General features: G+C 44.7%; 1 protein-coding gene across 5 annotated transcripts in view; it reads left to right on the top strand.

Annotated features, from left to right (window-relative positions):
- The window catches only part of LOC105468002 (pleckstrin homology domain containing M3), a 211,206-nt gene extending 188,859 nt beyond the window's left edge, over nt 1–22,347 (top strand). For all 5 annotated transcript variants that reach the window (XM_011717876.3, XM_011717878.3, XM_071073316.1 and 2 more), the window contains one exon: nt 16,802–22,347. In XM_011717876.3, the coding sequence (XP_011716178.2) occupies nt 16,802–16,979 (178 nt within the window). In that variant the 3' untranslated portion in view covers nt 16,980–22,347. The remainder of the gene's footprint in view (nt 1–16,801) is intronic.
- Nucleotides 22,348–26,838: the final 4,491 nt, after the last annotated feature.

Here is a 26,838-nt window from a genome sequence, read left to right as displayed (position 1 = left end):
CTAACTTGAACTGATTTAACTTAGACTGAAAGATCTAGTTTGGCTCTGAGAATTGGGAGGTTGAAGTATCTTAAGACCATTCTTTGAGAATGGAGTTAAGTCCTATTTTTTTTTTCTTTTCTTTTTTTTTTTTTTTTTTTTGAGACAGGGTTTTACTCTGTTGCCCAGACTTGAGTGCAGTGGCCCTATCAGGGCTCACTGCAACCTCCACCTCCCAGGCTTAGGTGACCCTCCAGCCTCAGCCTCCCAGGTAACAGGGACTACAGATGCACGCCACCATGCTTGGTTAATTTATCTGTGGAGACAAGATCTCAATATGGTGCTCAGACTGGTCTCCAACTCCTGGGCTCAAGCAGTCCTCCTGCCCTGGCCTCCCAAATTGCTGGGATTACAGGAATGAGCCACCACTCCCGCCCCAAATTCCACGTTTTTTTCTAGAAAGCAAATGTTTGATGGTGGAGAGAAAGGAAATTTAAATGAAAAGACTGAGGAAAAAGCAATTTATATCAACGATTGGAAAGAAAATCTTCAAACTCTATAGATTGCAAAGAGACAAGCAAATTTCCCTTGGTAGCAGAAGACACAGGAGTCGGGGAGGGAGCACGGCATGGAATGAGCTCAGAGGCCTGAGGTAACAGCCTCTTGGGTGGAGCATGGTTTTCCTGCAGTGCTTGACATAAGCACCAGCTCAGGGGCTTAGGGACAGAGATGATGTGAATGTCAAAGCAGCAAGCAAGATGACTTTTCCCTTCCTCTGGCTTCCCTAAAAGCACATTTAAGATATACTGTTTAAAAGTGAGAGATCTAATTAGGGGGACTTTAATACTTACAAAGTACCTACAAGCAGTACTCAAGTCTCCTTCTCCCAGGCTAACCCCGCCGCCATTAGTTTGTTACCTCACTTTTTCTCAGAGAGCGGTCTGGGGAGTTTGCTCAGGCAGGCTGCTACCCAAAGACAATGAAAAGGAAAAGCCCCTGGTGCCACCGGTGGCTCAACACTTTGGGAGGTCAACACTTTCGGAGGCCAAAGGAGGCCAACACTTTGTGAGGCTGAGACAGGCGGATCACTTGAGCCTAGGAGTTTGAGACCAGCCTGGGCAACATGGTGAGACCCCATCTCTCAAAAAAATACAAAAATGAGCCAGCCGTGGTGGTGTGCACCTGTAGCTTCAGCTACCCTGGTAGCTGGGGTGGGAGGGAAGATCACTTGAGCCCAGGAGGCGGAGGTTGCTGTGAGCCGTGATCGCACCACTGCACTCCAGCTTGGGCGATGGAATGGGACCCTATCTCAATAAAATAGAAAAAACTTAGTTCTTACTTAGCACAGCTGGATGTTTCAGCCTAAGTTAGAAGCTCAAATTGGCCTCCCAATGTGACTGCTGCTCCCTTTGAGAGATTCCTTTGCTGAAATACTGCTATTTAGCCTTCTCTGTCATATTTCTGTTTTATGAGTATGTGTGGTGTTGAAAAAAATAAGGTTTTCAGTGACTTCTTACATATCAGCTTATGGCTTGGGCATGCAGCAGAACTGTTCTTATTATTTTTTTTTGTGACTATCAGTTCCATCCAACATTTACCAATACGCAGAATGGAAACAAAAGTTCCAACGAATGTTCTCACTAAATGAAAGGGACTGCTAAAACATGCTTTGCTGTCCCTTCTTCCCTCCTTCAATGTTAATATATATCAGGCTGAAAGCATTATTGCAGTATTTTTCCAAGGTAATACATGTTTGGTTCATGCAAAGTAGAGTAATTTTAATTATTAAAAGTGTATACATTATTAAACAATTGAACCATGTTTGCTAATTTTATAAACATATAAACAATCAGTCTAATTAGTTTAACCCACCAAACTTGTACCTTTATCCTTATATAAAAATGAAAAGCATCTGAGATTTTCAGAAAGTCCAATATCTAAAGCCAAGATTAATTCTTAACTACCTGAAGTGTTTATTATACAGATGCATCTCATTTTAAATAAACCTTATAAATAAAACTATAATATAAAGATCGGGGCAGTAAACTTCCCTAGTATATTTAATATACAATTATATAGAATTTGACTTCTTGAAGTTTTATGTACATGAAGGGAGACTTTCTATCAGATATAAAAATGTATTGTCAAACAATATAATGGGAATAAGGATACAAAGATCACTAGACAAGAGTCAAAAAGATTCAGAAAGTATGGAAATAGACCCAAGTAATATGGTAATTTAATCCATGATAAAGGTGGCATAGCAAATTGGTGGAACAAAAAAATGTATTATTCCATAAAAGGAATTGGGAACTAATTAGCCATTTGGAAAAAGAAAAATAATGCTGCCCATACTCCTTACATCAAGATAAATTCTAGGTGGATCAAAGATTTTAATGTAAAAATAAATGAAGCCCACAAAGTACTAGAAATGTACTAGAAAGAAACGGTGGTGAATATATATATATAATATATATATATATTTTTTTTTTTTTGAGATGGAGTCTCGCTCTGTCACCCAGGCTGGAGTGCAATGGCGCGACCTTGGCTCACTGCAACCTCCACCTCTGGGGTTGAAGCCATTCTCATGCCTCAGCCTCCCAAGTAGCTGGGATCACAAGCGCGCATCACCACGCCTGGCTAATTTTTGTATTTTTAGTAGAGACGGGGTTTCACCATGTTGGTCAGGCTGGTCTCAAACTCCTGACCTCGTGATCCACCCACCTCAGCCTCCGAAAGGGCTGGGATTACAGGCATGAGCCTCTACTCCTGGCCTATTATTTTTAAAATATTAAAGTGTGAAAGGACTTTCTAAGCCATGGAAGCAAAATGCTTTTAAATACATAAAAAGTTGTCCGGGTGCCTGTAATCCCAGCACTTTGGGAAGCCAAAGCGGGTGGATCAGTTGAGGTCAGGAGTTTGAGACCTGCCTGGCCAACATGGTGAAACCCTGTCTTTACTAAAAATACAAAAATAGGCCGGGCGCGGTGGCTCAAGCCTGTAATCCCAGCACTTTGGGAGGCCGAGACGGGCGGATCACGAGGTCAGGAGATCGAGACCATCCTGGCTAAAGCGGTGAAACCCCGTCTCTACTAAAAAAATACAAAAAAAACTAGCCGGGCGAGGTGGCGGGCGCCTGTAGTCCCAGCTACTCGGGAGGCTGAGGCAGGAGAATGGCGTAAACCCGGGAGGCGGAGCTTGCAGTGAGCTGAGATCCCGCCACTGCACTCCAGCCTGGGCGACAGAGCGAGACTCCGTCTCAAAAAAAAAAAATACAAAAATTAGCCAGGGATGGTGGCACACACCTGTAATCCCAGCTACCTGAGAGGCTGAGACATGAGAATCACTTGAACCCGGGAGGCGGAGGTTGCAGTGAGCCGAGATCACACTATTGCACTCCAGCCTGAGTAACGGAGACTCTGTCTGAAAAACAAAAACATAAAAAGTGTTAAATGCTTAAAATTCTATAGGTAAAGACAAACACAAACAGGAAACTTGGAGAAATAATTTCAACACATGACGAAGTATTGATTTCCTTAATATGAAAGATATATTTAAAAATTAGTAAAATAGCCGGGTGCGGTGGCTCACACCTGTAATCCTAGCACTTTGGGAGGCCGAGGTGGGCGGATCACGAGGTCAGTAGATCGAGACCATCCTGGCTAACATGGTGAAACCCCGTCTCCACTAAAAATAAAAATAAAAAATCAGCTGGGTGTGGTGGCATGCGCCTGTAGTCCCAGCTACTGGGGGAGGGCGAGACAGGAGAATCGCTTGAACCTGGGAGGTGGAGGTTGCAGTGAGCCGAGATCGCACCATTGCACTCCAGCTTGGGCGACAGAGCGAGACTCGGTCTCAAAAATAAATAAATAAATAAATAATAAAAATTTGTAAAATATCAATAGAAAATGGGTGGAGAACATGAACCGATTTACTGAAAGAATATGCAAATGGCCAAAAACTGCATGAACAACTCCATATTATAATTAAAGCAAAATTAGATTTTAACCTATGATGAGAAAATATTAATAGATATGAAATGTAAAGTCCTATGTAAAAACAATAGTTGGCCGGGCATGGTGGCTCACACCTGTTATCACAACACTAGGGGAGGCCAAGGCAGGAGATCCACTGAAGCCAGGAGTTTGAGCCCAGCCTGGGCAATATAGCAGAAACTTGTCTCTGCAAAAACAATGTTTTCTTTAATTAGCCAGTCGTAGTGGCACACACTTGTAGTCCTAGCTATTAATACTTGGGAGGCGGAGGTGGGAGGACCCCTTGAGTCCAGCAGTTCGAGGCTGCAGTGAACTATGATCACACTTGCACTCCAGCCTGGGCAACAGAGCAAGACCCTGTCTCTAAAACAAAAAACAAAACCCACATTAGTTAATATCACCTCCTATTTTCATTTTGCAAAGTTCATATTTTTTGTTTTAAATATATTATATGACAAATAAGAGTCTTGCTGTCCTTACCAATGATTGACTTAGAAGTGTAGTTCTCAAACTTTTGTGTTCATCAGAATTCCGAGGAGGACTTGTTAAAACACAGATTGCTGGGCCCCACCCCAGAGTTTATGATTCACTAAGTCTAGAGGGAGACCCAATAATTAGCCTTTATTTTTTTTATTTATTTATTTAGAGACAGGGTCTCACTCTGTTGCCCAAGCTGGAATGCAGTGGCACCATCATGGCTCACTGTAGCCTCGACCTCCCAGTCTCAAGCAATCTTCCCACCTCAGCCTCCCCAGGAGCTGGGACCACAGGTGTGCACTACCACTACCATACCCAGCTAATTTTTTTCTATTTTTGTAGACATGGGATCTCCCTATGTTGCCCAGGTCTTGAACTCCTTTCTAACACATTCTCTAGTGATGCTGGCTTGGCTGCATCACATTTGGTCCAGGGACCACACTTTCAGCACAACCAGCCTAGAATAAATTGAGTATTAGAAAATTATAGTTACCATCTTTTAAGAGCATTGTCTTAGAGAGACAAATAGAATAATCTAAAGTAATGGCAAAACAGTTTAGGTCTTTTATTTAAATGCCTTTCTCCTAAATTTACATCAGTAACCAGTAACTTATTCCTAAGCAACTAATCATGCTGCTCATAAAAAGAAATAATAATGTAACAGGAAGATACCCACCCAAGACTCTGAATGGGACTCTATTATTTCTTTTTAAAAGACTTACCTCAAAAACTTGCCAGGTAAATGTTTCAATTTTACATTAAAAAGGTAGACTGGTAAATCATGAGAAGTTCATATGTAAACCAACATCATTTGTTTGAATCTGCATTGGCCTAATAATCTCATATTCACTCCCTTCATCTTAGATGTAGCAAGACAATTCTAAACACCCCTTGGGCTCTTAGGCATTTTAAACCACTTTAGGAATTTCTACAGAAAACCATTTCTCTTGTTTATAGTTCTCTATGGCTACAATTATAATATAGTCTAGCTTTTTCCCAGAAATGGTTGAAAATGTTTAAATCCTCCATCAGTTCCTTTACTTTGTCTAATATTAAACAGATTTGCCTAAATACCAAGATGGGTATTTGTTTCTTGAGAATTATATTAATTACCAGATGAACCTTAAAATAAAAACTTAGAAGCATCAGAAATATTCATTTTCCCTATCCCAAGAAAACTATTTCATCAAGGTGAAATCTATTATAATTTTATACACATTCTTAGAATATAACTGAGAAGTTCAGTCACCATCCACAAATTAGCAAGAAGCACTCATTAAGCATTTGCACAAAAGATGACAGTGAGTTAACGTCCCCAGTAGGGTAGCAAAATTAACAAATGAATTAATTAACCCTTATTTACATTCTATTTTAAAGCCAAGATTTAAGTAAAGCTTTTGTCAAAGTTATTTAGCTGAACTTGGTTTACAAACTAAAAGTGCAAATGCTTTGTGGGCTGCCATCAGGGAAAGCCTCTCCTTAATTAACTCTGGGGCTTAAAGTGTAGATAAAAAGATCATTGCAGGACATACCAATTGTTCTTCCCGGATTTGGGTCTTAGCAGGTATTTGGGCACGTGTTGAGTAACTTAAAGGACCAAGTTGCTAGTAACAGAAATAGGGCCACATTCACGAGAACACTGGAATCAAGTAGGCTTACTAGCTCTGGAACCAGATAAACCTCCAGTTATTATATTATATTATATTATATTATATTATATTATATTATATCTATTATTTTCTTACTGACTGACTTAATAAAAATGGAAAAATTGCTCACGCCTGTAATCTCAGCACTTTGGGAGGCCAAGGCAGGCGGATCACCTGAGGTCGGGAGTTTGAGACCAGCCTGACCAACATGGAAAACCCCGTCTCTACTAAAAATACAAAAAATTAGCCGGGTGTGGTGGCAGGTGCCTGTAATCCCAGCTACTCAGGAGGCTGAGGCACGAGAATCACTTGAACCCAGGAGGTGGAGGTTGCAGTGAGCTGAGATTGTGCCACAGCACTCCAGCCTGGGCAACAAGAATGAAACTCTGTCTCAGAAAAAAAAAAAAAAAAGGGAGAACTCAGGCACAGTGGCTCACGCCTGTAATCCCAGCACTTTGGAAGGCCAAGGCGGGCAGATCACGAGGTCAGAAGTTTGAGACCAGTCTGACCAACATGGTGAAACTCCGTCTCTACTAAAAATACAAAAATTAGCTGGGTGTGGTGGCACGCGCCTGTAATCCCAGCTACTCAGGAGGCTAAGGCAGGAGAATCGCTTGAACCTGGGATGCGGAGGTTGCAGTGAGCTGAGATCTCACCATTGCACTCCAGCCTGGGCGACAGAGCGAGACGTAATCTCAACAAAAAAAAACAAAAAGGGAGAACTTGCTGGGCACCGTGGCTCACACCTGCAATCCCAGCACTTTGGGAGGCCAAGGCGGGCGGATCACGAAGTCAGGAGTACAAGACCAGCCTGACTCCATCTCAAAAAAAAAAAAAACACACACACACACAATGGGAGAACTGTTGTAATTTTATTTTATTTTATTTTTTTGAGATGAAGTCTCACTCTGTTGCCCAGACTGGAGTGCAGTAGTGCAATCTCGGCTCACTGCCACCTCCGCCTCCCAGGTTCAAGCGATTCTCCTGCGTCAGGTTCCCAAGTAGCTGGGATTACAAACATGAGCCACCATGCCGGCTAATTTTTGTATTTTTAGTAGAGACAGGGTTTCACCATGTTGGCCAGGCTGATCTCGAGCTCCTGATCTCAGGCAATCTGCCTGCTGCAGCCTCCCAAAGTGCTGGAATTATGGCTTAATTTAGCCAGGCACAGCTAAATTAATCCTATTAATCATATTTAATTCATTTTACCTTAGAATGTCTAGTATCCTGTATATGTCTATAAGTACATGCATAGCACATAGGTTCACATGGAAGCATAAACTATACATGATATTGGCTGATTTCCTATTCAAGCAAATTAAAAATTGCTTGCTTATGTTTACTTACACAATAACAAAAGAAAACACCAACCCAAAACATTTAAATAACCAGGATCCAGTAAGTACCCTCCTTAGCTAAGAGATTTAAGTAATCATCTTGGTTTTTTGGAAAAAACAATAGCTAGTGACTGTATGGGGTGCCTTGCATAGTAACCATACGCAAAACCGCACTCACATGCCTGATAACGTGCACTTATTTCTGAGCCCCACCCCATTCGTTGTGGGCTCTGCAGAGTGGAAACCAGCCAAGGCTCTGCCCTGCTCTGCAGGCCTGTCCTTTTGCTTGTCAGAGATCCAACCAAACTGAAGCCTGAATTTCAATCCAAGTGAAATATCTGAGGCCATTGCCTGAGCCAAAAATAAAAATGCAGCAGGAGAAGAACCCAACATGAACATAGCAGAAGCATTTCAGTGACCTCAACACGGGGCAGGGGCCTTTAGCAGTTTCCTGTGACCTCCCTGTGTGCAGCTAGAATCTGGAAGGGTGCAGACAAAGCCATTGGGCCTGTCTCTAACTGGTCTCACATCATCAGCATTCCACAACAGGAAACTGTCTGCAGCCAGGAATTCTTGCTTCTTTGCCATAATATTTGAGAAGCAAACCTTTTCCCCCTGCACATACTTAGTTCTGCTAGTTTGCAGCAGGTTCATTTTCCTGGTTTCAATAGCTACAATAAGAGCATCATGTCTGGCCTATCTCTTGGTGATGGACTATTAGATTTCCAGGGTATGAACTTCTTCTTCACTTGCTATGGGTCAGTAAGCTAATGTTTGGGTCAAAGACTTCATAAAATATATAGTCTCATTCCATGGTGCTTTTTTTTTTTTTTGACAGAGTCTCTCTCTGTCGCCCAAGCTGGAGTGCAGTGGCATGATCTCGGCTCACTGCAACCTCTGCCTCCTGGGTTCAAGTGATTCTCCTGCCTCAGCCTCCTAAGTAGCTGGGATTCCAGGCATGCATATGGTGCTTTTATTGAAATTCAAAGTGAGATTTATGCTACCCCAAAATGGGGGAGATATTCCGCTGCTCCTATCCCAAGGAAGGGGACCAGTTTGACAGGGCACACACAGATAATTAGGAGTGCCCCCAAGAGCATCCACAGAAGCCGAACTCCAGTCCCCGCTTCCTGGTCCCATGTCTTGTGGTGTATCCAGTGTTGACATGCACCCAGTTAACTCTGGTGCAGCTGTCCCAACAGTTAAAACACAAACATACTTCCACATAGGCTGGTAAATGGCTGTCGTCTCTAGCTGGCCCTCCTCGTCCCCACCCCCCCAAAAAAACTTGACAACATTTAACAATTACCTTTTTTTTTGCTTGGGAAGAAGGGGTACTGATGAGGATTGGGAGAAGGCTTAAAAAGGAACCCTTAATTTTTAATTGAAATTTTATTAAATAGGGGCAAAGTCAGTTCCTTTTGGCCAAATTCCTGAGAGTCAGAGCTGTATATACTAGTTCATATAAGCTATTTCATAGCTTGATTAATCAGTGCAAATAAATAAAATAAAAAGTAATACTTTACCCCTTAAGGTTTATCTCATGCAGTCTCAGCTTATGAGTTTGAGACTCTCTGGGGAGGTGGCAAAGCTACGTTCCTACTCATTCACCCACAGACCTTGGAGCAAGACAGTTTGGAGAGAGGAGAGTACGACCCAGAGTAGCTCCCTCAGCCCCTCAAATCCTGCACAAAATCTGCAAGTTGGAAGAAACTTTAGATATCATCTAACCCAAGCTTCTCTTTTACTTCTGTGGAGAGTGAGGTTTAGAGATAAAGTAACTTACCGAAGACCCCTATGACACCAAGGCCAACCTGGGCCGAGGACTCGGGGCTCCTCACTCAAGCTGAGGTCTCTTCTCTGCAGTAAGCACCCCATTGAAGTAGTATTGGTCTCCGTTTTATTGCAGAAGTTGTTGAAACTGGCCAGGCGTAGTGGCTCACACCTATAATCCCAGCACTTTGGGAAGCCAAGGCGAATGGATCACGAGGTCAGGAGTTCAAGACCAGCCTGGCCAACATGAGACAGTGAAACCCCGTCTCTACTAAAAATACAAAAAAAATTAGCCGGGCGTGGTGGCGGGCACCTGTAATCTCAGCTACTCGGGAGGTTGAGGCAGGAGAATCGCTTGAAACCGGAAGGCAGAGGTTGCAGTGAGCCGAGATCGCACCACTGCACTCCAGCCTGGGCAACAACAGTGAAACTCCACCTCAAAAAAAGAAAAAAAAAAAAAAAGCTGTTGAAACCAACTTCACAGTTGCGTAAAAGCAATTTATTTTATGAAGTAGATGTAAAAGTTTTAGCTTTGATTTGCTAGATGGCCCAGGTAGGACATAAAGAAGCAGAAAATACCACAGAGAAACAGCCCAGAGGTTCCTGGCCAAAGAGCAAATACATGGGACTAAGACGCGCTACCAAGACGGCTTTTAGATAGAATTGAAAAGTCAGGCTGGGCGCAGTGGCTTACGCTTGTAATCCCAGCACTTTCGGAGGCCGAGGTGGGCGGATCACCTGAGGTCAGGAGTTCGAGACCAGCCTAACCAACATGGAGAAACCTCGTCTCTACTAAAAATACAAAATTGGCCGGGCGCGGTGGCTCAAGCCTGTAATCCCAGCACTTTGGGAGGCCGAGGCGGGCGGATCACGAGGTCAGGAGATCAAGACCATCCTGGCTGACACGGTGAAACCCCGTCTCTACTAAAAAATACAAAAAAAACTAGCCAGGTGAGGTGGCGGGCGCCTGTAGTCCCAGCTACTGGGGAGGCTGAGGCAGGAGAATTGCGTGAACCCGGGAGGCGGAGCCTGCAGTGAGCTGAGATCCGGCCACTGCACTCCAGCCTGGGCGGCAGAGCAAGACTCCGTCTCAAAAAAATAAATAAATAAATAAATAAATAAATAAATAAAAATAAAAATAAAAAATAAAAATAAAAATACAAAATTATCTGGGCATGGTGGCGCATGCCTGTAATCCCAGCTACTGGGGGGACTGAGGCAGGAGAATCGCTTGAACCCAGGAGGTGGAGGTTGCCGTGAACCAAGATTGCACTATTGCACTCTAACCTCAAGAGCAAAACTTCATCTCAAAAAAAAAAAAAAGAAAAATCAGAGTGGGTCAATAGGGAGTGACTGAGTGATGCACAGAATTGTGTCACTGATATTGACTTCTTAAATGATGTTCTAAATGATTTCCATTTAGGTTCGTGCGACAGCAAGTGCGGTTTTTGCCATTAGAAGTAACAGAAATCACTGTTTGGTTAATATTAATATTAGTGGTTTCGGCCGGGCGCGGTGGCTCAAGCCTGTAATCCCAGCACTTTGGGAGGCCGAGGCGGGTGGATCACGAGGTCAGGAGATCGAGACTATCCTGGCTAACATGGTGAAACCCCGTCTCTACTAAAAATACAAAAAACTAGCCGGGCGTGGTGGCGGGCACCTGTAGTCTCAGCTACTTGGGAGGCTGAGGCGGGAGAATGGCGTGAACCCGGGAGGCGGAGCTTGCAGTGAGCCGAGATCACGCCACTGCACTCCAGCCTGGGAGACACAGCGAGACTCTGTCTCAAAAAAAAAAAAAAAAAAAAAAAAAAAAAAAAAAAATTAGTGGTTTCAACTATTTTATCAAATGATGTGTTTAACATATGTATTTGTGAAAGTTAAATGAATAAGTACAGTACACTGGACCTTATTGGTTGGTAAGAACGTAAGCCAGCAGGTGACACTTGCAAATTCAGTATGGTGTACCTGGGTACCCCCTCTGTGATGCATTTTTCACTAGATTAGGTCAAGGTTGTCCACAGGGATGGTTTTGCCCTCCAGAGGCATTTGGCAGTGTTTGGAGATATTGCTGGTTGTCATAACTGGGAGGAGGGGGTGATGTGGCTACTGGCATCTAGTCGATAGAGGCCAGGGTTACTGCTACACATCCTCTGATACACAGGACACCCCATCACATCAAAGGATTATCACCCAAAATGTCAGTGGTGCCAAGACTGAGATCCCTAGGTGTGAAAAAAAGTGAAGCAATGAATGTTTTCTTTTTGTTTTTTGTTTTTTGTTTTTTTTGAGGCGGAGTCTCGCTGTGTCTCCCAGGCTGGAGTGCAGTGGCGTGATCTCGGCTCACTGCAAGCTCCGCCTCCCGGGTTCACGCCATTCTCCCGCCTCAGCCTCCCAAGTAACTGAGACTACAGGCGCCCGCCACCACGCCCGGCTAGTTTTTTGTATTTTTAGTAGAGACGGGGTTTCACCATGTTAGCCAGGATAGTCTCGATCTCCTGACCTCATGATCCACCCGCCTCGGCCTCCCAAAGTGCTGGGATTACAGGCTTGAGCCACCGCGCCCGGCCATGAATGTTTTCAAGAAGAAAAAAAAAGAAAAACACATTGGGTGACTTTGGTCAATAACAAATGTCTCCCTGCAGTTACGGACACTGCAAAGGGAGGACGTCGGTCTTTGTTTGCTGTGATGTTCAGCAACATCCAGCAAGCAGTGAACTGCTCATCGCTGGACTGGATGACTCAGAAATGAAGAAACCAGCTTTCATTTGATGTATCACACAGGAACACCAAAGGGACATTTCTCTTTCATTACCTGTTGCAATTTTCAGCAGAGATGATTACATTGGCAGATTTGCCTTATATGAAAGATGTGTTCCTGAAAAGTTGTATGTGCTAAATCATATTTTAAATACAGTCAAGGAACTCAGTGAGCACTAAGGAGGACCAACGAATCTTTTTTTTTTTTTTTTTTTTTTTCCTGAGATGGTGTCTTGCTCTGTCGCCCAGGCTGGAGTGCAGTGGTGCAATCTCAGCTCACTACAGCCTCTGCCTCCCGGGTTTCAGCGATTCTCCTGCCTCAGCCTCCCGAGTAGCTGGGACTACAGGCACCCGCCACCATGCCCAGCTAATTTTTGTATTTTTAGTAGAGATGGGGTTTCACCATGTTGGCCAGGCTGGTCTTGATCTCCTGACCTCAGGTGATCCGCCTGCCTCGGCCTCCCAAAGTGCTGGGATTACAGGCGTGAGCCACTGCACCCGGCCAATGAATCTTTTTAAAGTAAGAAAATAAAATCCTATTCTCAAAGAGGAACACTCCCATACATTACATTTTTTAATGTAAATATTTATCCTGAACTTTACATTTTTATTACAGGGCTCCATAAATCTTATGTAAGAGAACAATTTCCCTTTCTCCTTCCTTTTCCTCGTCTTATTCTTTTCCTTTAAAGAGAAAAGGGTTGGGGGAGGGATTAACTATAGATTCTCAGAATTTGGAAAGGTCATTGATCAATCTATCCATACTACAGTTTAAAAGATACCTGCTGGGTTACAAATTGTTAGAAAATAGGATTTTGTTCTATTTTGAAATCATTAATTTTTTTTTTTTTTATCTCATGCTTTTTTTTCAGTTCCTGACCTTTGGTTAGAAAGAGCAGGTGCGCTCAGCTCTTCCATCACCCCATGGGTGTTTGTTGCACCAGAAATATCCGATAAGACTCAATCTGTTCACTCACTGGAGCCTGGTATCAGCAGAGATAAGGGAGTGGTACTGAAGGAACCCAGGGTTTTTCCTCCTTATCAATCACTGCCCTGGGGCTACATCCCTAGGTGTATAAATCACTGACTAACCCAGCAGGGGAAAGGGGGCTGAAAGGAGGAAATTTATATGATAAAGCTACCATTAGTGTCACTTTAGTGATAGAAGGTTACAGAGGTGTGACCAGTGGGGACAAAGCCATTGCCACTAGGAAGGAGCTGGCCCAGATGAGAGAGGCTCTAGAAGACATGGGTCTGACCTTTATCCTCACTGGAAGGAGGAGGGGACTGGGAAGAGGAAAATGCTAGAGGTGACCCTGCCATGTCCAGGATAGCGCCTGTGTCAAGGAGATGGGTACTAGAGTCACCTGTGAGGGGTGGCGTCACAGCCTTTGCATAGTCCTTCCACTTACAAGTATGTTTCTCTTTATTTTTATTTTTATTTTTTTTTTAATTTTTTTTGAGATGGAGTCTCACTTTGTCACCCAGGCTGGAGTGCAGTGACGCGATCTCATCTCACTGCAAGCTCCGCCTCCTTGGTTCACGCCATTCTTCTGCCACAGCCTCCCGAGTAGCTGGGACTACAGGTGCCCGCCACCACGCCCGGCTAATTTTTTTTTTTTTTTTTTTTTTTTTTTTTTTTTTTTGGTATTTTTAGCTGAGACGGGGTTTCACCACGTTAGCCAGGATAGTCTGGATCACCTGACCTCGTGATCCACTCGCCTCGGCCTCCCAAAATGCTGGGATTATAGACGTGAGCCACAAGTATGTTTCTCATTTTAGTCTCACAGCAACCCAGTGAGTAGGAAAGGGTTCACCATGAGCAGCATTTTACAAATGAGAAAACCAAAGCACGGAGAACTTAAGTGGTAACTTGGCCACTGTCACTCAGCCACAAAGAAGGATTTGTGGTTTGACACAGGTGTTCTGACCAGAAGCCCCACGTTTCCCTATGCGATAACTCCCTGCTCTCGTTGGGATGGCCAGGCCTCAGCCAGGCAGTGTGGCGCTCGGTAAGAGCCTTGGCTGGGCTGCCAGGAGCCCTGGGCTCCAGTCACAACTCTGTCTCCAACTCACCGTGTCTCCGGTAGGCAATCCCTAACCCTCTTGGAGTCTCTTTTCTCATCTAGGCAAGGAGGGGGTTGACTGAGATGTCCTCAGGTCTCCATAGTGACACGGGTGAAGTCAGGCTGCAATGCAGCCATACAGAAGGCAGCAGGCAGCCTGAGGGGCACCCTGGCCGGAACAGTCCTTGCTGTTTGCTAAGCACTTCCCACCACGGCCAGGAACTGGGAATACACTGCATCCACGATGTTACCTGAGGCTCGCAGCACCGCAAGAGGTGGGTGCTATGTAGTCTCCAATTAGCTGATAAGGACACTGAAGCGCAGGAAGCTCAGAAAGGCAACGTGACTTGCTTAAGGTCATTAGTCTACTCAGACTGTCACATGGAATACGACAGACTGGGTGGCTTAGACAACAGAAATGTGTTGCCCCCAGTTCTGGAGGCTGGAAGTTTCAGATCAAGGTGCCAGCAGGGTTGGTTTCTGGCGAGGCCTCTCCTCCTGGCTTGCAGAGGACCCCTTCTCTGTGTGTGCCCACATGGCACTGCCTCTGAGGCATGCGGAGTTGGGGAGAGCAAGCTCCCCGTGCTCTTCTTCTAAGGACACTTATGAGCTTGGATCAGGGTCTCACCCTCATGACCTCATTTAATCTTTTTTTGTTTTTGAGACACAGTTTTGCTCTTGTCACCTAGGCTAGAGTGCAGTGGCGTGATCTTGACTCTCCACAAACCAACACCTCCCGGGTTTAAGCAATTCTCCTGCCTCAGCCTCCCAAGTAGCTGGGATTACAGGCGTGCGTCACCACACCCTACTAATTTTGTATTTTCAGTAGAGTCGCAGTTTCACCATGTTGGCGAGGCTGGTCTCAAACTCCTGACCTCAGGTGATCCGCTTGCTTCAACCTCCCAAAGTGCTGAGATTATAGGCGTGAGCTGCCACGCCTGGCCAACCTCATTTAATCTTAATTGCCTCCTAAGCACAGTGTCTCCAAATATAGTCACACTGTGGGTAAGGGGTTCAACATATGAATAACAGAGACACAGTTCAGTTCATAGCAGTCACACAGCCAGAAATTGATGTGAAGCTCCTTGCCGGCTCGCCTCACTTGACCCAGAGAGCTAAGCTGGGGGTAGAGCTGCTGGGTGAAGGAAGTCCTGTCTTCCTGGCCCTCCGCTGGAATAGGTGTACACGCACATACACACATACACGCACACACTCTCTCTCTTTCTCCCCCTTCCAACCCCCACTCCTCACAACAGTGTCTCTCCATCCAAGTCACTGCCTCCTCTCCAAGGTATGAGAGTAGGTAGAAAGATCTTCCTTTCACTAAGCCCTCTGGGTCCTGAATGGTGCTGGGGTATGTCAGTGGCAGACTAGGAGATAATGTCCCCAAGACCATCCTGCACCCAACACTGAAACTCAAGACCTATGGAAAAAGCAAAAGAAGCCTGAGGCTGAGCCCTCGGGACTGGTTCCTTCGCAACCCTCTTTGAACCCAGTCCAGTTCTGGACCCTCCCTGAATGCTGCAGGCTGAACAAAATTACGCGGGCACAATTCCCTGGGCTCCTAGGACTTGGTACAAGTTTCCTGTTACCCTTATGGAAGGATGAAAACTCAGTCCATATCGGCAAACCACTCACTGGAGCAGCTGTATTTGAGCTTGTCAGTTACTCATTATTAAAAGCTTTGCAGACCAAATGCAGTGGCTCATGCCTGTAATCCCAGCACTTTGGGAGACCAAGGCGGGTGGATCACCTGAAGTCAGGAGTTCCAGACCAGCCTGGCCAACATGGCAAAACTCCGTCTCTACTAAAAATACAAAAATTAGCCAGGTTTGGTGGTGGGTGCCTATAGTCCCAGCTACTCAGGAGGCTGAGGTGGGAGGATCACGTGAGCCCAGGAGGTGGAGGGTGCAGTGAGCTGAGGTCACACCACTGGACTCCAGCCTGAGTGACAGAATGAGACACTATCTCCAAAAAAATAAATAAATAAATAAAAACTTCGCTGTAAAAACAAGTTATTCAGACTCCCGTGCAGGTTTCCACCAAGCCGAACAACAAACGAGTCATCCACCTGGAATGTTTCCTTTCTACAAATGACAATATCTGTCATATTGTTGGGAAAATGTGTTCTCCCCACTGTCTCCTGCTTTAATGTTCACGCTCATGTTATAAAAGTAGACTTACAAAGGTAGGAGTTTTTTCCTAATGTTTAAAAAACTCACAAGATTTCATAGACCACAGGATGTCATTCAGAAAATGAAAATGTGTCATTTTATCTTTTCAAACTGTCAAATAAAGGCAGCTAGTTAACAGAACCACTTAGCTCGTGTTAACGGATGTAGAAAGCTACCTTGCCACAGATGTAACGCGGTGGCTGTCACTGGTGTGCCGAGCGTTTTCACGAGGCACTCCCCCCTCATTTCTAGGGTGACTTCACCCTAGAGTCACTGCCCCACTCCCTTCTCAATGGAGAGCTTCTGGTGTTCTGTCCATTGTCACTATGACCAGAATTGCTGGGTGACTGCGGACTCCCCCCGACTCATAAGCCTTAGTTCAGATCAGAAAAGCAAAAATGTTTTTCAAGTGAAATTCAACCTTGAGCATTTTGGAAAAGCAAACAGTTCATTTCAGTGAGTCATTTCTCTTCCCATTGGCAGGGTTGTCCAGAACAGTAGATTCTGCCGCCAGCTGCACCCGAGGCCACAGGGCTTCCCGTTTGTCTTGCTGGCTTCAGTCTTGCTCATCATATCCATGGTTGACTTTTGCAGGTGTGAAAGCTGTGGAGCCGTTTTCCATTCTGAATGCAAAGAAAAGTCTGTCCCCTGCCCGAGGTGTGTTCGCCGAGAGCTGCAGAAGAAGCAGAAGTCTTTCTGGCAGAGACTGAACATGGACGAGAGTCTAGAGGAGGCTTGCACCATGTTCGAGCTGTCCTACCAGAACACCTGACTCCGGCCGCCCCGAAGGCCGGGGATGCACCAGTCAACAACCCATCAGCCCCACAGCGGCTTCCTAACTAGCCAGTTAGACCCCTTTGGAAGAAGAGTATGTCTCCTCTTCAGCTAGATATAGAGAGAGATATATATTTATTTATATATGCACAAATACCTATACGTCCTGTACGTATGCTCTGTGTACATCATTGTCCAAACGATCCACAGAACCTCTGTGGCTTGAGAAACTACCAATAGCTGGATTACACTTAGCCAAGAATTTCAGCTGCTTGCTCCCAGACAAAACGTGGTCTACACAATGCTTTATAGTTCAGACGTTTTTTTCTGTCTCTCGGGACATTTTATTACCCAAGACACAAGAGGAAGCATTTCCTGCACAAAACAGTGATTTAGGTTATTTTTGTGTTATTTATTTTTAGCCTTCACAGAGGCTGAGGTAACTGAGGCAGGCACCCATCATCATCTGTTTCATAAGAAAACCTTCAAAACACAAGAGACGGCTGGGTCCTTCCAGGACCTGCTGTCCCTGGCGCTCCCGCCTCAGTTCCTCCCGCGGAGGCGGGGAATCACCTAAGCAGAGCCGAATGGCTGGAAACAGGAGCCAAGCTCCCTCTGACAGAAAGCATACACCCCTAATTTATGAGGAGAGCTGGTTCTGGTTTTGAAGTTAATCTCAGAAGTTTTTTCCCCGAGAAGAGAAGAAACCTCTGCGACCAATAACTGCGTGTTGTCCGTCTGTTTGCCGGTACGAATCCCAACACCTGCCTGATGATGTGACACTCCACCATGTTTTCCAGGCTGTACACATGGCTTTCTGAAGAACAGTTTTCAACGGGTGACCATGGTTGGTATTTATGATTCTCATGATGCTGGCCGGAGGAAATGTCCTGGGAGTGTTATTAAAGACATCGGCGTGTAGACTGGTAGATAGGGCTGTACGGTACGTATATTCACAGAGGGTCGTTTTAGTTTCTTTTCTCAGAATCCTGTGTAGGCAGTTCCTACCTATTCGTTTTAAGTGCTTTATTTCTCATTGTTCTTCCTGCACTTTCATTTTGACCTTTGTCAATGTAACCGTTCCTGCTTTCTCATTTTTTTGTTTAAAAAATCAGAGTAATGTAGAACTTCAAAATATCAACTTTGGACTATTAAGAAAATACCAAACTTACAAGTATAATTAATGAATTAGATCTAATATTATTTAAATAAATATGTATGTACACACACACATATATAATTGCCACCTTGAAGTAAAGCAAAGAGTGCTAAAATAAACAATAGGAGTAAGAGAGAGAGCTGCTTTGCTATTTGGCAGGTAGCGTTCTCCCGCTGCAGTGCCCTTGGAAGAGCGCGTGGCAGTCACTGTGAACAAAACGGCAGGTAGGATAGCCCTGGGACCCTGACAGCTCCCATTCTTTCCCCTTAACTCTCTCTAGAGCAGGAAAATACATTTATAATGAAACAGTTCTCAGTAGACGTTATGAGAAGATTCTGTATCTTTCGTGCTGAGCAGATGCCTTCTATGTCTTCATGGTTTAGTAGTTTTGCTGCTATTAGGATCAGTGGCTCACAAAATACTTGGTACATTCAACCCCATTGCTGCTTTCCCCCACACCCCGCTTCCCCAAGACCCCAACTCATGATACTTCCGTCCATCTAGAGATGTGATATTTCAGACTGACTTTCATGCAGTTAGATGTAAGCATTTTACCTCTCAACCCACACCAGTTCCTTTGGCCCCAGACCACACATTTCACCTTAATAGCTCAGCACCACACATGCATTTATTTTCTGACTATACAGTAGCAGCAACCAAGGCTTGAAAACTTGTTAAAAGGCCAGGGCCCTATTCATGAGACGCCTCACGGTGCCTTTTACCCTTAGAAAAGCAGGTTGACTTTCCCCCCACTCTAGTTAAAGAGAACGTTGCACACAAAAGAAAAAGGGTGGAAAATCTCAAACACTTGGCAACAGGCAAACAAATTTGATCATCTCCTTTCCTCCTCCCCTTGGTAAAATACAGTATTTATATTTTCCAGCCTCAGAGAAGATAGCAGAACATGATCTTTCACAAGAGAATTATAGACCTGCTTATTATAAAACAGATGTGCTCCCATGGCAAAGTGCCTTCTCCCTCCGCCCCCAGTTCCCTGTCACTGTAGCTTACTTTTGCCTTCGCTGTAATTAATGTATCCGTGATTCCAACTGTCAGCGAGGCCGTTCCCAGCACACTGCATCTGGAGACCTGAAGTGCAGGGCCATCTCCTCCCCTTGTAACAAGTCTGCCCGACGTACAGAATTTCCTCTCCTAGCTCACAGGCACCCAGGGTCATACCTGCCGAGAGTCAAGGGCGAAATTCTGGATCCCTGTTCAAAACATCTTTGTTTTCACCAGTCCCCATTCAGAGGGCCCTGCTAAATATGAGCAGTCCCTGTAAACTCCTAACGAGGACTTTCCATCCACATCATTTTCTACTTATTTTCAAAAGCGAAAAAAAATCGATGTGTTATCACTGTCAGCTACCCAGAGCTGGATCCATGTCCAGCTACTCCTGTTTCCTCTCCTTTTCATACAACCCTGACAGCTTGGTCGGTGCCAGCCACAAGCCTGTGACATTCTCTGCCACCACCACCAAAATCTGATAGGACAGAATGGAGCCAGCTTAGGAGTTGGGTCTGCCATGAAAATTCAGAATTGCTGTTTTCAGCCCAGAATGCCTTGGCGCACATGAACGCCCTTACTGTTTTCAACTCTTAACAAATTATTTGGTGCACTGTTAGGTAATTGTTCCACTGCTTAGAAACTGTCGAAACAAAAGCAAATCTGTGGATTACCACCTCTTTCAGACCCAACTAATACCTGCTTTTCCTCGTGTTCCATTTTTCATCCCATATTAAATATCTTGCACATAAAACATGAAAAAATGGCCAATTAATCTCCCGGAGCTGGCAACTGACTCCGGGGAACCGCTTTTTGCTGAAAGGCTCACTCCCTAGTGTATCACTTGAGGAAATCCCTCCTAAAAGTGCCAGAAACTCATGTGTGAGATCGTCCAACCCTGGTGAAATGTTGGCATCTAACCCCGCAGTAAAGAAGCCAGTTCCTAAAATAGACCTCATTTTGCACCGCGGCAGGAAGGCCACAAAGTACTTAAAAAGCAGTCAACTGGAATGGGAGTAGTGTTCTTTCCAGGCCCGCTTTTTCCAAAGTTAAAAGCCTCTTTATATGAAAACCATGTAAACTCTCAGCGGCCCCCTTTGCTTCACTGCCTTTTCTAGGGACTGCACCATAGTCATTTTTACGTCTATAGTGCTAAAGTGTCACCTAGTTAGGAGCTTTACCATTGGATTCACTGAGAGGGTCATCACTTTTGATTCTTCTAGAGTAGGCCTCCACCAAGAAGGGAATACGTCTAATACTTGGGATCTGTGGTTTGCCTCAGACTCCTGAAAAGGGACTATGCCGTGACTTCCTTCCGGCTGCAGTGAGATCCGAGGTGTTTATACCACGCTAGTTGCCGAATGCAGCCTTTGCTCAGCCAGAGTGTGTCGTTTGACGGAGCCTGGCCTCTGTTTTTGTCTCTGTGTGTCGTGTGTACACACTGAACGTGGACATTGGATAGTTATTTTCTGTGCTTCCTCAGAGAGGCTGGGCTTGCAAATCTGGGAGTTGGTTCTCTACCCATTGGCTAAAAAAGGCCGTCCATAAATTAATTTTGATGCCACACACACTGAACATTTTCTGCAGAGGGGCATTAGCAGAGGAAGTAGAGGGCATTCTGCTCCTCCTTTAGAGTCAAGCCAATGCTGTTGCTCATGTGTTTGTGCAGAATTATTCATCTCCGTTGATCTGACACCCTCCTGAAATCACTAGATTATGAAACAAATCTTCACCTCCTGATTCCAATACTGCCTGGTTTCAACACAGGGGTTATTTTATTTTTTTTACTTCTCCTAGTAAATAGAGATGTGTATAACTTTTGCCCACTTTATTTCTTGAGTTTGCTGCACCACTTCTTTTCTTACTCTGAAATAATGTGAAAATGTGGAAAGGTTGGAGCAAGACTGAAAGAGCCCCCCTCCCTGGCATGACCTGAATCCGTAGCGGCACTCTCCGTTTCCCCTGCCTCCGTGTCACTTGTTAGTGACAGGCATTAGGAGCTTCGTATGTCGCACACCTTGTACCACTCTTCCGACCCTGAGTCAAGTAGGTCGAATCCAGTGACGCGTGAATAAGCTCTGCTGAGTTAATGTAAACAGACAAGTGTTGATTTCTGTCACGTGGAACGGTGTTTCGACAGTTAAGTCTAGCACCCAGCAGTCTCCTTTAGTCTAGCACCCAGCAGTCTCCTTATTGGTAGACGATTCTAATTTCACTGGATTCAAAAATCTCTGACTCAAGGGTCTTTCCTTAGTGCTTTTTAATGGATGCATGGGTGAGGCAAAATCCAAGTCATTGTTAAACTCTAGGTAAAAGACAAGAGTATGGGATACCCTCCTAAGCATGCCGGTAGTTGTCAGTTTTATTTAAAGTGGGTTCCACTTGGCCAGGATTGGTGGCACGCCTGTAATCCCAGCACTTTGGGGGCAGGAGTTTTAAGACCAGCCGGGCCAAAAAATGGTGAAATCAGGTCTCTACTAAAAGTACAAAAATTAGGCTGTGCGTGGTGGCTCATGCCTGTAATCCGAGCACTTTGAAGGCCAAGGTGGGTGGATCACTTGAGGTCAGGAGTTTGAGGCCAGCCTGGCCAACATGGTGAAACCCCCTCTTTACTAAAAATACAAAAATTAGCCAAGCGTTGTGGTGGATGCCTGTAATCCCAGCTACTTGGGAGACTGAGGCAGGAGAATCGCTTGAACCTGGGAGGTGGAGGTTGCAGTGAGCCGAGATCGCGCCACTGCACTCCAGCCTGGGTGACAGTGCAAGGCTCGGTCTCAAAAAAAAAACAAAAAAAAAGGTTCCAAATGATCATGTTTTGTGGCACTGTCCTCGTAAGTGGCCACTGGTGTGACAGAAGGCATTGCTAAACTCAAGTGAGACAACTGCTATTTTGCTTCGGATTGTCCCGGTGAAAAGGGAAGCCATTGACTGCTCGTCTTGTTAGAAAGACAAGACATTGAATGAAGTTCGAGACGTTAAATGAAGCTGGTTGTTGCCCAGAGTAGAAGATTCAGGCACCTACAGCAACTCACAGCAACTCCTAACTCTTGGGAGGGCTCCCTCCTTCCTATTAGCCGTGAAGCTGCAAACCAGCCTCTCTGTTTTCCCCAGATCTTCCTTGCCCCTAGTTCTGAGCCCCAGCCCAGAGGCAGGCCTCATGGCTAATAAACCAGCTAGTGGACAGCTGGGACCTGTGGCTCCTTCTCCATGTTGGCCTTCCCTTGTGTCTCTTGTAGGAGTGCCTTATAGTATTGTCTCATGCTTCTAGTCTAGTCTGTCTGAACCACTTGAAGCCTGCAGGACCCTTCAAGGGATCCAAGCAAAGCCTGGATCCCTTTGCTTCTTCCCCACTGGCTAGTCTTCACATAGATGCTCTTGGAGCCTGTGCATTCCGTGATGCATGTCAGACCTCTCACCTTGTTCAGCCTGGTGTGCCTTAACCTCAGGAGTAAAGGAGTAAAGGGAATCATGTCGGAAACACATCGTTAAAGTGGAATGGTAGAAACATTGGCTTCTTAGTGCCGTTAGCACTTTTACCAGGAAATAGATGCAACCACGTAATGTTTTCACTTTGTTTTATGCTGTTCTTAAATCGCTCTTTTGTTTATTTGTTTGTTTGCTTTCATTAACCAAACTCGGGAATGTCATGATGTCACCAAGGCCAATGGGTAGAGAAATAAAAACCAGCCATCCAGAATTGAATCTGTAAAGTCAGTGAACTTAACCTTTTCAGGTTCAAAATTACACAAACACAAGGATTTTCTTATCCTTCACCTTTCGAAGGTTTTCTTTTTATTTTGCCACCTGTTTTCCAGATAAGAAGTGGGAAGCCTCTTAGCTAAATTGTGATAAAAATGTCTCTTTGTGTGGCGTGAGCTATCAAATTAGCTTTGTGTGTCCACTGAGCTATCAAATTAGCTTTGTGTGTCCACTGAGCTATCAAATTAGGCTTTGGCTGCTGGAGGCCTAGGTTCTAGCTTTGGTCACCTATCAGAATCTTACTGTTACGCTGGGCATGGTGGCATGTGCCTACAGTCCCAGCTATTTGGGAGGCTGAGGTGGGTAGATGGCTTGAGCCCAGGAGCCTACACAATATGGTGAGACCCATCTCAAAAAAACAAACAAAAAAAGAAGTAGAATCTTAATGTGAAGAGCTACTAGCCTACCCTAGAAGATATATATTTTAAATCTGTTTCTTAGGAATAGTAGCTAAAAGAAGGAATGGTCAAAGGAGGGAAAGTGACTGGCCACAGTGGCTCACGCCTGTAATCCCAGCTCTTTGGGAGGCCAGGGTGGGAGGATCACTGGAGCCCAGGAGTTCAAGACAAGTCTGGGCAAGATAGCGAGACCCCATCTCTTTAAAAAAAAAAAAAAAAAACAATGCTTAGGTTGCGAAAAAAAGAAAATGCTTAGGTTGCAAATGGAGAGTATTGAACACGGTGACATAAAAAACTTCTGCACAACTTGTTCTCTAGCTCCTGGGTCTGATCTATGCCATTTTTTCTTATATCTGCTCACACAGTACAGAAATGACTAAAATTTTGGGTCTGGGTTGTTATATCACTTTGTGTTAAGTTATTTGTAGTACCTAATGTGCTAACTTATATGTGTTCTCTCTGTTTTTTTGATGTTATTTCCTTTTGTTTTGGCATAACTTATCTACATTTTTGTTTACATTATTTTAAAAACATCAGTAACTGTAATAATATAAAATTGAAGTTGTATTGTTGACAATACCTCTAGTTTTTAAGGTCATCTGTCACATAATTTAAGTGCACTAGTTCCTAATGTATAAAGTTCTCTCTCTCTCAATAAACAATGCAGAAAATACTTTCCTTTCTCATAACAACTTCATTAAAACACTGCTGTAGAGGGGGTGGTGAAAGCCCAAGGTGAGCCCTATATATTAATTCAAAGTCAAGATTTGAGCTTTATTGAAAATGAGTCACAGCCGGGTGCAGAGCCCGAGGCAGGCGGATCACCTAAAGTTGAAAGTTCGAGACCAGCCTCGGCCAACATGGGGAAACTCCCTCTCTACTGAAAATACAAAAATTAGCTGGGCATGGTGCTGTAATCCCAGCTACTCGGGGGAGGCTGAAGCAGGGAGAATTGCTTGATCCTGGGAGGCAGAGGCTGCAGTGAGCTGAGATCATGCCACTGCACTCCAGCCTGGGTGATAGCACGACTCCATCTCAAAAAAAAGAAAAAAAAAAAGAAAATGAGCCACTTTTAATGTATCTCCTAATATCTCACAGATAAACTTTTTAAAAAATTCATCAACCTACAACATTCTCATCAGCCCTTTCCATGCTTATGAAAAATGTAGTGTAACTTTTAAAAAGATGCAGATGTAGTGTCATGGGTGTTATTTGCTGAATCTAAGCATGATTACTTTCAGTTCCAAGACAAAGCTGCCAAAGCTCATGCATGGATGTTCTCCCACCAAAGCTTTTCTCCAAGCCTTCTGGCCCTGATTCCATTTCACCATTCCTGCACTCTCCAAATTAGATGGCCAAGTGCCAGGTGGCCAGCTAGGCAAAAGCACTGGTCCTTCCTTCGGGGACCATATTTTGGGAGCAAAGAAGAAGCAAAGAGTGGAGAGTAAAGAGAAACTTCCTCCTTGAGACGGCAGCTCTCTGGGAGTTGAGAAACGATCAGAAATATCTGCACAGCCTCATGCCTGGGCTGACCCTCACCCACTTAGAAAGCCAGGGGTACAACAGCTATCCACTTGGAAACTTTAGAAGGCTCCGTTTAAACTCACTTTCCCAAAGGAAGACATGGAAAAGAGACTAGAACAGGTTCTTGTGGTAAAACATTTACCAAGATGAACCCTGAGCCTTACACCCTAAGACACACCTAAACAAGTTTATGCCCAGCCCCTCCCACTCCACCCTCAGGAAATCAGCCTGGGCGCATACCCACTCTGTCCAAGAAATAACTGGACTTCATCGTCACACGAAACCTGCCACAATCCACGATAAAGAGAAGCGGGTTAATGTTTCACTGAACCAAACTAGACATACGATGTAGTCAGAGCCTGGATTCATAATCAGATGAATCACACAAGACAGGTTAGCTCTCCCCCAGTTGTAGGAAGCTGGCGAGGCTGGATAACTCCAGGAAGTTTTGACATCAAAGAGGAGATAGGCAAAAATGTCAGAAGCATGGAGAGAGACACTATTTTGTTCATCTCTTACCTCAGGAGACGAGGATGATTGAATCTCCCTTAATTGTTTCCCATGTCCTGTCCTTTGATGATGACTCAAGATGATGGTTTAAATCCATGGTTCCTGCATTTGAAACACAGAAATAAAAGCAAAATCTCAGGGCCTCATTACAGACAATTGACTCAGAATCTCTCTGGATAGGGCTTGAGTATTTGTATTTTTTAAAAGCTCCCTGGGTGACCCGATGCATTCTGGAAGTGAAGAACCACTAGTTTAAATGAAGCGAGTTGCCTTGAAATAAACATTTGTTTGCTGTATCCATGGTCCTCAGTGGGAACAGTGCCAAGAGGAATTGGGATGAACGGCGGTAGCTGCCCTGCAGTTAACAGCTGTTGCTTCTCTTCTTCCCAAAAGTCACAGCACTTTAGAACTTGCTGCTCATGGACTGTAATTGTTTACATAAAACCTTACCTTTACACCCCCTTTATTTTCTTCCAGGGTGTGATTAGTGTGTGTTTATCAGTATATCTCGTTGCCAGAGAGCATTAGTGAATAGAAGTGTCCAGGTCACAGCTGCAGGCAACTAAGCTGGCCTAAAAAGGGAGCTTTGTACACTCCCATTCATTTTTCCATTCCTCCTAGTTATCCTGTGATTGGTCCTCAAATGCATGTGAGAGTCCGCTCCCAGTTCAGGCCCATCCAATGAATGTGAACCTCACCACTCTGGATGGTGGTTTTTAAAACAGAAAATCACACCGGACAAGGTGGCTCATGCCTGTAATCCTAGCACTTTGGGAGGCCAAGGCAAGTGGATCACCTGAGGTCAGGAGTTCAAGACCAGCCTGGGCAACATGGTGACACCCCGTCTCTACTAAAAATACAAAAATTAGCCGGGCGTGGTAGTGTGTGCCTGTAATCCCAGCTACTCAGGAGGCTGAGGCAGGAGAATCGCTTGAACTTGGGAGGCGGAGGCTGCAGTGAGCTGAGATCGTGCCACTGAACTCCAGCCTGGGCAACAAGAACAAAACTCCATCTCAAAAAAATTAATTAATTAAACAAAATAGAAAATCACTAGGTGCTTCTTGCCCAGAAAGGCTTAGGAAATTCAGGAAATCTTGAGCTATGTCCAGATTCATCTGGTGAGACCACCAGGCGAGACCACCCTGACAAACATGGAGAAACCCCGTCTCCACTAAAAATACAAAATTAGTCAGGTGTGGTGGCACATGCCTGTAATCCCAGCTTCTCAGGAGGCTGAGACAGGAGAATCCCTTGAACCCGGGAGGCGGAGGTTGCGGTGAGCTGGAGATCACACCATTGCACTCCAGCCTGGGCAACAAGAGTGAAACTCCGTCTTAAAAAAAAAAAAAAAATTAGCTGGGCGTGGTGGCTCATGCTTGTAATTCCAGCTACTCGGGAGGCTGAGGCAGGAGAATCATTTGAACTCAGCAGATGGAGGTTGCAGTAATCTCAGCACTTCAGGAGGCTGAGGTGGTTGGATCACCTGAGGTCAGGAGTTCGAG

The sequence above is a fragment of the Macaca nemestrina genome, chromosome 11 (genome assembly GCF_043159975.1).
Source record: "Macaca nemestrina isolate mMacNem1 chromosome 11, mMacNem.hap1, whole genome shotgun sequence".
In the NCBI taxonomy this organism is placed as follows: Eukaryota; Metazoa; Chordata; class Mammalia; order Primates; family Cercopithecidae; genus Macaca; species Macaca nemestrina.
This window is presented reverse-complemented; position numbering and strand designations above follow the sequence as displayed.